Raw genomic sequence first — 11,544 nt, forward strand, 5'->3', positions numbered from 1 at the left:
TGATATAATGATGAACAGAGAGTAGCAGTAGCGTAAAAAGAGGTTGGCGGGTGGTGGGACACAATGCGGTTAGCCAATGTCTGGAGCACTGGTGGTCGGGCCAATTAGAGGTAGTATGTAAGTTAAAGTGATGCATATATATAACAGAGGTAACAGCAGCGTAAAAGAGGGTGGGGGGGGGGGGGGGGCCACATCAAATAGTCCGGGTAACATGTGTGTTACCTTTCAGGAGTCTTATGGCTTGGGTAAAAACTGTTGAAGCCTTTTTGTCCTAGACATGGCGCCCAGGTGGGAAAGGGCAGTGTGGAGTGCAATAGAGATTGCATCATCTGTTGATCTGTTTGGGCGGTATGCAAATTGGAGTGGGTCTAGGGTTTCTGGGATAATGGTGTTGAAGTGAGCCATTACCAGCCTTTCAAAGCACTTCATGGCTACGGACGTGAGTGCTACGAGTCTGTAGTCATTTAGGCAAGTTGCCTTTGTGTTCTTGGGCACAGGGACTATGGTGGTCTGCTTAAAACATGTTGGTATTAGACTCAATCAGGGACATGTTGGAAATGTCAGTGAAGACACCTGCCAGTTGGTCAGCACATGCCCGGAGCACACGTCCTGGTAATCCGTCTGGCCCCGCAGCCTTGTGTATGTTGACCTGTTTAAAGGTCTTACTCACGTCGGCTACGGAGAGCGTGATCACACAGTCGTCCGGAACAGCTGATGCTCTCATGCATGCCTCAGTGTTGCTTGCCTCGAAGCGAGCATAGAAGTGATTTTAGCTCGTCTGGTAGGCTCGTGTCACTGGGCAGCTCGCGGCTGTGCTTCCCTTTGTAGTCTGTAATAGTTTGCAAGCTCTGCCACATCCGACGAGCGTCAGAGCCGGTGTAGTATGAATCAATCTTAGCCATGTATTGACGCTATGCCTGTTTGATGGTTCGTCGCAGGGCATAGTGGGATTTCTTGTAAGCTTCCGGGTTAGAGTCCCGCACCTTGAAAGCGGCAGCTCTACCCTTTAGCTCAGTGCGAATGTTGCCTGTAATCCATGGCTTCTGGTTGGGGTATGTACGTACAGTCACTGTGGGGACAACGTCCTCGATGCACTTGTTGATAAAGCCAGTGACTGATGTGGTGTATTCCTCAATGTCATCGGAAGAATCCCGGAACATGTTCCAGCCTGTGATAGCAAAACAGTCCTGTAGTTTAGCATCTGCTTCATCTGACCACTTTTTTTTATAGACCGAGTCACTGGTGCTTCCTGCTTTAATTTTTGCTTGTAAGCAGGAATCAGCAGGATAAAGTTGTGGTCGGATTTACCAAATGGAGGGCGAGGGAGAGCTTTGTACGCGTCTCTGTATGTGGAGTACAGGTGATCTATAATTTTTCCCTCTGGTTGCACATTTAACATGTTGATAGAGATTTGGTAGAACTGATTTAAGTTTCCCTGCATTAAAGTCTCCGGGCACTAGGAGCGCCGCCTCTGGGTGAGTGGTTTCCTGTTTGCTTATTTCCTTATACAGCTGACTGAGTGCGGTCTTAGTGCCAGCATCTGTTTGTGGTGGTAAATAAACAGCCACGAAAAGTATAGATGAGAACTCTCTAGGCAAGTAGTGTGGCCTGCAATTTATCACAATATACTCAACAGGCGAGCAAAATCTAGAGACTTCCTTAGATTTCGTGCAGCAGCTGTTGTTTACAAATATGCACAGATTTTTTCCCAAAATGTTAAAATAAACGCGAMAAAATCCACATAATAGCAAAATTGGTTGGGCGCCCGTAAAACTGCTGCCATTTCTTCCGGCGCCATTTTTCAACTCCTGAGATTAGGCTGGCAATACTAAAGTGCCTATTAGAACATCCAATAGTCAAAGGTATATGAAATATAAATGGTATAGAGAGAAATAGTCGACGTGTCATAATTCCTATAATAACTACAACCTAAAACTTCTTAACTGGGAATATTGAAGAACTGGAAATATTGAACCACCAGCTTTCATATGTCCTGAGCAAGGAATTTAAACGTTAGCTTTTTTACATGGCACATATTGCACTTTTACTTTCTTCTCCAACACTTTTTTTGCATTATTTAAACCAAGTTGAGCATGTTTCATTATTTATTTGAGACTAATAGATTTTATTTATGTATTATATTAAGTTAAAATAAGTGTTCATTCAGTATTGTTGTAATTGTCATTATTACAACAACAACAACAACAAAAAATATATATATATATAAATAAAAATCGGGCAATTCATCGGTTTCGGCTTTTTTTGGTCCTCCAATAATCGGTATCAGCGTTGAAAAATCCTAATCGGTCGACCTCTAATTCAAACAACTTTTTGAGATGGAACTTAGATTCATTGTGAGAAAGCTGCTGTGGAAATTCTTACACAGGGAYATTCTAAGTCAATCTTAAATTATTAATTGTTTGTCAKCGCGCTGGAGAGGTTCCAACAAACTTAATGCACCATAGTGAACGTCTGTCAGATGCTCAAACGGGGCAGTCCCGTTCCCTTATTTGCAGTATATGTCAAATTTGCATGATTTAGCTAATTCATCATTCATAATTGGTTAACGTTTGCTTCATTCATGTGACCGACCAATGCCTCACGAGGCTTCTTCTCTCTATGTTGAGACCTTGAAACTGATAGCTTTTGTTCTCAAAACAAGGTCTGGGCTTACTGCCAAATTGCAGATACTGATAAGTGAGGATTTGTTCAATCAGTCACTTGCATGAACACAGAAATTGGTACAATTTGTCACTTCTCAATGTCATCATTGACGATCTATGTCAATCATCATCAATAGACGATGCTATYGTAATATTGCCCAACCCTAATTGGGTTATACACTCACAACCTTTCATTGACCGTTGTTTTGTTACAATGTTTTTGTTACAAAGCTGGAGTAAGATCCGGTCGAGCATGGATGGGTGCCAGAGATCTGAGTAGTAAATGTTGTTTGTTTTTCAAATGGCATCCCTTTCAGGCTTGGGAAGGCACGCAAGTGTTGTAATTCTGCCCAACGGATTGATAACCACCAATTTGAGGTTAAAAAGCTGGATTGGTATGCTCTTGCACTTGAATGCTCACAAAAAAGCACTGTACACTTTCAGCCTTGTCTTGTTGTAACTGCATTTAGGAACAACATGCATCTTATCAACGTTGTTTTGCGGAACCCTGACAAAGCATAAACTAAATAGTTGTGKAATGTTAAGTCTGTGAATGGGTGAAGTGAACAAGGTGGGGGATAATGGGCTTGTCTGGCCACATGAACACTGACCAACTGTAACTGATATCAAAGCCCTGGGCTTTGGGAAAGACTGGTCAGAGGTTAGGTTGAAAACCTGTGAAGTTCTCTCCAGGATATTGACCATTTAACCTTTTTTAGAACATTGTTTAAGAAATAAATGTGCATCACTGATCCATCTCATTGTTATGCTTGAAGCTTGTACTATTGTTTTTCTAATATTGTTATTCCTCTCTGGCAGGTATCTTTCCCCTGTGCGGCCCAGTAGCCGTACCCTGCCGGCCCCTGAATCTACAGCCCCACCCTCCTCTCAGCCCTCTGCCCCGGCGCCCCATCAGACCCCTAGGCACCCAAAGTCCAACTCTCTCAGCCTCTTCTACAAAAAATGTAAGATTTCACTAGATGATAGTTGGTCTACAGTCGTCGCCTGTGGGGTGTTGTTTGTGTATGACTGGTTGTCTGTCTTTGTAACCCGGTTTCTAACTCGTTCTTCCTGTAGTGTACCGGCTGGCCTACATGAGGCTGAAGATGCTGTACACACAACTTTTGACCTCTCACCCTGAGCTGGAGCCAATCATGTGGACTCTGTTCCAGCACACACTGCAGAATGAGTATGAACTGATGAGAGACCGCCACCTGGACCAGGTACTGTGCTGTGTTCACACACACATACTCTGATGCAATTTGGACATGCGATCAAAACACTCTATACATGATCATGTACAACTTTGACACCTGTGGCTTTTTATCCCCTAACAGTTGATGATGTCGGCCATGTACGCCATATGCAAGGTGAAGAACGTGGACTTGCGTTTCAAGACCATCGTCACTGCTTACAAGAACATGCCCAACACCAACCAAGAGGTGAGTACACAGTGGTACAAACTATCTACTCCTGCTGTGGAGCTGTAGTGTAGACATGAGGGACTGAAAAGGACTTGCTCCATATGGCTAGTGTGGCATGCTTTATTAAGTTAGATGAGAGGAAGGATTACCACAGATGCAGAAAATCTCATCTCCCCGTCTTTCTTGCAGACATTTAAGCACGTGTTAATCCGGGAGGGCCAGTATGACTCCATCATTGTCTTCTACAACCTGGTGTTCATGCAGAAACTGAAGACCAACATCCTGCAGTACGCCTCTCCCAGGGTGAGACAGACAGTTAGCGTTCCCATGTGGCACCGCAACAYACTTCACATGGTCCTGATCTCTCACACGCAGGTTCAAAATGCTTGCCTCCTTAATGTTCTAGTATTCTCTACTGACACACTCCCTACGGTCTCTCTCCCCCAGCCCCCCACACTGTCTCCCATCCCACACATCCCCCGCAGCCCCTACAAGTTCCCCAACTCCCCCCTGAGAGTGCCTGGCAGCAACAACGTCTATATCTCTCCCATGAAGAGCCCAACACGCATGTCTCCAGTCATGACCCCACGTACCAGGTCAGTACCCTACCACCCATGAACCAGGCTGATTCAATGGGAGGACACCTTGTTTTGTATGCGCTTAGTGATGAACCGATTTATAGCTGAGGCACATCTCATTATCTGGATGTTTCAGTTCCAAACTGGCAAAGATATTAGCACATTTTATGTGAATTTGTCTCCTATTTTGTTATGGTAATGTCTGTTAAAAAAATTGCGTTATCAATTAGTAAATGTTAAAAAAATAAAAAAATCTCTAATGATATGAATCATTATTTTTTTATTTCCCCCCCTGTGTTTTGTTCTCCACAGAATCCTGGTATCGATCGGTGAATCGTTTGGAGTAAGTGATCATTTTCATCAACATAGTGGAAAATATTATTTCCTGAAATGGGCATTGTGTCCAGTGCACTAAAATGATGTTCTGTCTTGTTTCCTCTGCAGACCTCTGATAAGTTCCAGAAGATCAATGCGATGGTGAACAGCAGTGATAGGTCCTTGAAGAGGAGTTTGGATATGAGCTCCGCCCCCAAGCCCCTGAAGAGGTTGCGCTTTGATGTAGAAGGACAGGATGAAGCYGATGAGAGGTAGGAGATAGCTATCTTTAATTTTGGTTATACTAGGCTGCAGAATGTTGTGTTCATGCAGAGGTGAGGCATGGTTGAAATAAGTTGCTGATCTCATCTTGCTCTCCTCACAGCAAACATGGGGAAGATTCGAGACTGATACAGAAACTTGCAGAGATAGGTACGTTTGTTTCTGGCTTTACCTGAATTCTGCTTTCATCATCCTTCCTTTCATATATCATCAGTTCTACTTTTCTTTTACCTCAAACATTATAATCCAATAGACTTTGCTTTTATCTACCTCAAGTGCTGTAGTCTGTCTTTCTGTTAACTGTCTGTTATTCTGTATGTATGCCATGAAACTCAAGGTTGTCTCTGTTTTTCAGGCTCCACTCGGACCCGTATGCAGGAACAGAAGATGAAGGATGATGCAGAGTCCGAAAAGGACAAGCCTTGAATTTCACTGAAGGACTTACTGTCCAGCACTGTTTGAGTGTACAGGTGCCAGAGACTACTCCCTACCCCCAACCATCCCTTGAAAAAAGGAATACATTTTTTTCTGTGCATTTGTTTTTTATATTTTAGTTTTGCCTGTTTTTATATTTAAGCGATACTCTTTTGAGAGTCATTTGTGAATACAGAGGAGTCTTGTTTCTCTTTGTTGTTTAGTGTGGATTCTTTAACGGAGTGTTTAAAAAAATAAATTWAAAAAAGATCAAGTGAGTATTACCATGTTTTATAGAGGGACACTAGTTTTAAGGGTATGCCATAAGAAATCGTTGTTTTGACTTGGTCTTCTGGAGTTTCTTAAAGTCAGGGTGGTTGATGCAATATGTATTACATATCTCTTCCTGGTCTATTTTGAAGTAGGAACCTGACTTGAAATAACCTCAAGGATTCTGAACAGGCAGACCTGCGTAATGTTTTTTGACAGAAACAATCAACACACCTAACCTTCATTGACATCTGACATGTTTTAAATCTTGTGATGTGACTGTATAACCTGGAACTTAATTTGCTTTCGGAAGCATTAAAGATGTGACAGTCTTGTTATAGTATCATTAGTAACAATACCTTTTCATTAGATCAAATCCATAAACTTGTATTCATATCTCCTCTTCACATTGACTGTTGAATGGCTACATAGGAATGCTTGGTTTTTGTATTAAGGACATTCTTTACAGTTCAAAGGGACTCTGTAGCACTTTATTTTACAGTACAGAAAAGACCAGGTATTTACTCAAATGTTATATTGGAAGTTATCCTGAAGACACCAATAAATAACATTTTGGGTAAATATGAATTGTCAGTTGAGTACTTTATAGTAGCAAACCCAGTAACATTTATCAATATCAAATATCAATATCAAATTTATTTATATAGCCCTTCGTACATCAGCTAATATCTCGAAGTGCTGTACAGAAACCCAGCCTAAAACCCCAAACAGCAAGCAATRCAGGTGTAGAAGCACGGTGGCTAGGAAAAACTCCCTAGAAAGGCCAAAACCKAGGAAGAAACCTAGAGAGGAACCAGGCTATGAGGGGTGGCCAGTCCTCTTCTGGCTGTGCCGGGTGGAGATTATAACAGAACATGGCCAAGATGTTCAAATGTTCATAAATGACCAGCATGGTCAAATAATAATAATCACAGTTATCGAGGGTGAGCAAGTCAGCACCTCAGGAGTAAATGTCAGTTGGCTTTTCATAGCCGATCATTAAGAGTATCTATACCGCTCCTGCGGTCTCTAGAGTGTTGAAAACAGCAGGTCTGGGACAGGTAGCACGCTCCGGTGGACAGGTCAGGGTTCCATAGCCGCAGCAGAACAGTTGAAACTGGAACAGCAGCATGGCCAAAGTGGACTGGGGACAGCAAGGAGTCATCATGCCCGGTAGTCCTGACGATGGTCCTATGGCTCAGGTCCTCGGAGAGAAAGAAAGAGAGGAGAGAATTAGAGAGAGCATACTTAAATTCACACAGGACACTGGATAAGACAGAGAAGTACTCCAGATATAACAAACTGACCCTAGCCCCCGACACATAAACTACTGCAGCATAAATACTGAGGCTGAGACAGAGGGGTCAGGAGACAGTGGCCCCATCCGATGATACCCCCGGACAGGGCCAAACAGGAAGGATATAAACCCACCCACTTTGCCAAATCACAGCCCCCGCACCACTAGAGGGATATCTTCAACCACCAACTTACAATCCTGAGACAAGGCCGAGTATAGCCCACAAAGATCTCCGCCCACGGCACAAACCAAGGGGAGGGCGCCAACCCAGACAGGAAGATCACGTCAGTGACTCAACCCACTCAAGTGACGCACCCCTCCTAGGGACGCATGAAGAGCACCAGTAAACCAGTGACCAGCCCCTATAATAGGGTTAGAGGCAGAGAATCCCAGTGGAGAGAGGGGAACCGGCCAGGCAGAGACAGCAAGGGCGGTTCGTTGCTCCAGAGCCTTTCCGTTCACCTTCACACTCCTGGGCCAGACTACACTCAATCATATGACCTACTGAAAGAGTAAGTCTTCAGTAAAGACTTAAAGGTTGAGACCGAGTCTGCGTCTCTCACATGGGTAGGCAGACCATTCCATAAAAATGGAGATCTATAGGAGAAAGCCCTGCCTCCAGCTGTTTGCTTAGAAATTCTAGGGACAATTAGGAGGCCTGCTCTTGTGACCGTAGCGTACTGTAGGTATGTACGGCAGGACAACTCGGAAAGATAGGTAGGAGCAAGCCCATGTAACGCTTTGTAGGTTAACAGTAAAACCTTGAAATCAGCCCTTGCCTTAACAGGAAGCCAGTTTAGGGAAGCTAGCACTGAGTAATATGATCAATATTTTGGTCTAGTCAGGATTCTAGCAGCCGTATTAGCACTAACTGAAGTTTATTTAGTGCTTTATCCGGGTAGCGGAAAGTAGAGCATTGCAGTAGTCTAACCTAGAAGTAACAAAAGCATGGATTAATTTCTTCTGCATCATTTTTGGACAGAAAGTTTCTGATTTTTGCAATGTGAAGTAGATGGAAAAAAGCTGTCCTTGAAACAGTCTTGATATGTTCGTCAAAAAAGAGATCAGGGTCCAGAGTAACGCCGAGGTTCCTTCACAGTTTTATTTGAGACGACTTTACAACATCAAGATTAATTGTCAGATTCGACAGAAGATCTCTTTGTTTCTTGGGACCTAGAACAAAGCATCTCTGTTTTGTCCGAGTTTAAAAGTAGAACGTTTTCAGCCATCCACTTCATTATGTCTGAAACACAGGCTTCTAGCGAGGGCAATTTTGGGGCTTCACCATGTTTCATTGAAATGTACAGCTGTGTGTCATTCCACATAGCAGTGAAATTAACATGATGTTTTCGAATGACATCCCCAAGAGGAAATATATTAGTAAAACAATAGTGGTCCTAAAACGAACCTGAGGAACACCGAAATGTACAGTTGATTTGTCAGAGGACAAACCATTCACAGAGACAAACTGATATCTTTCCGACAGATAGATCTTAACCAGGCCAGAACTTGTCCGTGTAGACCAATTTGGGGTTTCAATCTCTCCAAAAGAATGTGGTGATCGATGGTATCAAAGCAGACTAAGGTCTAGTAGCACGAGGACAGATGCAGAGCCTCGGTCTGACGCCATTAAAAGGTCATTTACCACCTTCACAAGTGCAGTCTCAGTGCTATGATGGGGTCTAAAACCAGACTGAAGCATTTCGGTATACATTGTTTGTCTTCAGGAAGCAGTGAGTTGCAGCCGCAACAGCTTTTTCTAAAATTTTTGAGAGGAATGGAAGATTCGATATAGGCGATAGTTTTTTATATTTCCGGGTCAAGGTTTGGCTTTTTTCAAGAGAGGCTTTATTACTGCCACTTTTAGTGAGTTTGGTACACATCCGGTGGATAGAGAGCCGTTTATTATGTTCAACATAGGAGGGCCAAGCACATGAAGCAGGATCTTTCAGTAGTTTAGTTGGAATAGGATCCAGTATGCAGCTTGAAGTGTTAGAGGCCATGATTATTTTCATCATTGTGTCAAGAGATATAGTACTAAAACACTTAAGTGTCTCTCTGATCCTAGTCCTGGCAGAGTTGTGCAGACTCGGGACAGCTGAGCTTTGGAGGAATACGCAGATTTAAAGAGGAGTCCGTAATTTACTTTCTAATGATCATGATCTTTTTCTCAAAGAAGTTCATGAATTTATTACTGTGAAGTGAAAGCCATCCCCTCACTTGGGGGGGATTTGCTTTTTAGTTAGCTTTGCGACAGTATTCAAAAATACATTTTGGATTGTTCTTATTCCTCAATTAAGTTGGAAAAGTAGCATATCGAGCAGCAGTGAGGGCTCTTCGATACCGCACGGTACTGTCTTTCCAAAGCTAGTCGAAAGACTTCCAGTTTTGTGTGGCACCATTTCCGTTTCCAATTTTCTGGAAGTTGCTTCAGAGCTCGGGTATTTTCTGTATACCAGGGAGCTAGTTTCTTTATGACAAATGTTTTTAGTTTTTATGGGTGCAACTGCATCTAGGGTATTGCACAAGGTTAAATTGAGTTCCTCAGTTAGGTGGTTAACTGATTTTTGTCCTTGGGTAGGCAGAAGGAGTCTGGAAGGCATCAAGGAATCTTTGTGTTGTCTGAGAATTTATAGCACAACTTTTGATGCTCCTTGTTGGGGTCTGAGCAGATTATTTGTTGCGATTGAAATGTAATAAAATTGTGTCGATAGTCCAGGATTATGAGGAAAAACATTAAGATCTACAACATTTATTCCATGGGACAAAACTAGGTCCAGAGTAATGACTGGCAGTGGGTAGGTCCAGAGACATGTTGGACAAAACCCACTGAGTGATGATGGCTCCAAAAGCCTTTTGAGTGGGTCTGTGGACTTTTCCATGTGAAATTTAAAATCACCAAAAATTTGAATATTATCTGCTATGACTACAAGGTCCGATAGGAATTCAGGGAACTCAGTGAGGAACGCTGTATATGGCCCAGGAGGCCTGTAAACAGTAGCTATAAAAAGTGATTGAGTAGGCTGCATAGATTTCATGCTAGAAGCTCAAAAGACGAAAATGTCATTTTTGTTTTGTAAATTGAAATTTGCTATCGTAAATGTTAGCAACACCTCGCCTTTCGGGATGCACGGGGGATATGGTCACTAGTGTACCAGAGATGGTGAGGGCCTCATTAACACCTAAATTCATCAGGCTTAAGCCATGTTTCAGTCAGGCCAATCACATCAAGATTATGATCAGTGATTAGTTCATTGACTATAACTGCCTTTGAAGTGAGGGATCTAACATTAAGTAGCCCTATTTTGAGATGTGAGGTATCACRATCTCTTTCAATAATGGCAGGAATGGAGGAGGTCTTCATCCTAGTGAGATTGCTAAGGCGAACACCGCCATGTTTAGTTTTGCCCAACCTAGGTCGAGGCACAGACACAGTCTCAATGGGGATAGCTGAGCTGACTACACTGACTATGCTAGTGGCAGACTCCACTAAGCTGGCAGGCTGGCTAACAGCCTGCTGCCTGGCCTGCACMCTATTTCATTGTGGAGCTAGAGGAGTTAGAGCCCTGTCTATGTTGGTAGATAAGATGAGAGCACATAGGTATTTATACTGAACAAAAATATAAACGCAACATGCAACAATTTCAACGATTTTACAGAGTTATAGTTCATATAAGGAAATCATACAATTGAAATAAATTAGTTAGGCCCTCATCTATGGATTTCACATGACTGTGCAGGGGTGCAGCCATGGGTGGGCCTGGGAGGGCATAGGCCCACMCATTTGGGAGCCAGGCCCAGCCAATCAGAATTAGTTTTTCACCACAAAAGGGCTTTATTACAAACAGAAATACTCCTCAGTTTCATCAGCTGTCCGGGTGGCTGGTCTCTCGACGATCCTGCAAGTGCAGAAGCCGGATGTGGAGGTCCTGGGCTGGCATTTTTACACATGGTCTGCGGTTGTGAGGCCGGTTGGACATACTGACAAATTCTCTAAAACAGCTTATGGTAGAGAAATTAAAATTAAATTCTCTGGCAACAGCTCTGGTGGACATTCCTGCAGTCAGCATGCCAATTGCAGGCTCCCTCAAAACTTGAAATATCTGTGGCATTGTGTTGTGTGACACCTGCACATCTTAGTGGCCTTTTATTGTCCCCAGGACAAGGTGCATCTGTGTAATTAAGGATCTTGCTATTAATTGCTGCTTCTGATATATCACACCTGGATAAGGTGGATGGCTTGTCTGGAAGGTCAGGTGGATGGCTTTCCTTCGCAAAGGAAAATGCTCAATAACAGGGAT

At 43.1% G+C, this 11,544-nt stretch overlaps 1 protein-coding gene across 1 annotated transcript in view; it reads left to right on the forward strand.

Annotated features, from left to right (window-relative positions):
* Window positions 1–6,289, forward strand: part of rb1 (retinoblastoma 1) — a 39,168-nt gene extending 32,879 nt beyond the window's left edge. The window contains exons 19-27 of the mRNA XM_023967930.2: window positions 3,483–3,628; window positions 3,741–3,886; window positions 4,001–4,105; window positions 4,277–4,390; window positions 4,535–4,683; window positions 4,978–5,008; window positions 5,110–5,252; window positions 5,366–5,412; window positions 5,618–6,289. Coding sequence (XP_023823698.1) covers window positions 3,483–3,628; window positions 3,741–3,886; window positions 4,001–4,105; window positions 4,277–4,390; window positions 4,535–4,683; window positions 4,978–5,008; window positions 5,110–5,252; window positions 5,366–5,412; window positions 5,618–5,688 — 952 coding nt within the window. The 3' untranslated portion in view covers window positions 5,689–6,289. The remainder of the gene's footprint in view (window positions 1–3,482; window positions 3,629–3,740; window positions 3,887–4,000; window positions 4,106–4,276; window positions 4,391–4,534; window positions 4,684–4,977; window positions 5,009–5,109; window positions 5,253–5,365; window positions 5,413–5,617) is intronic.
* Window positions 6,290–11,544: the final 5,255 nt, after the last annotated feature.

Source organism: Salvelinus sp. IW2-2015, linkage group LG23, assembly GCF_002910315.2.
Source record: "Salvelinus sp. IW2-2015 linkage group LG23, ASM291031v2, whole genome shotgun sequence".
NCBI lineage: Eukaryota > Metazoa > Chordata > Actinopteri > Salmoniformes > Salmonidae > Salvelinus > Salvelinus sp. IW2-2015.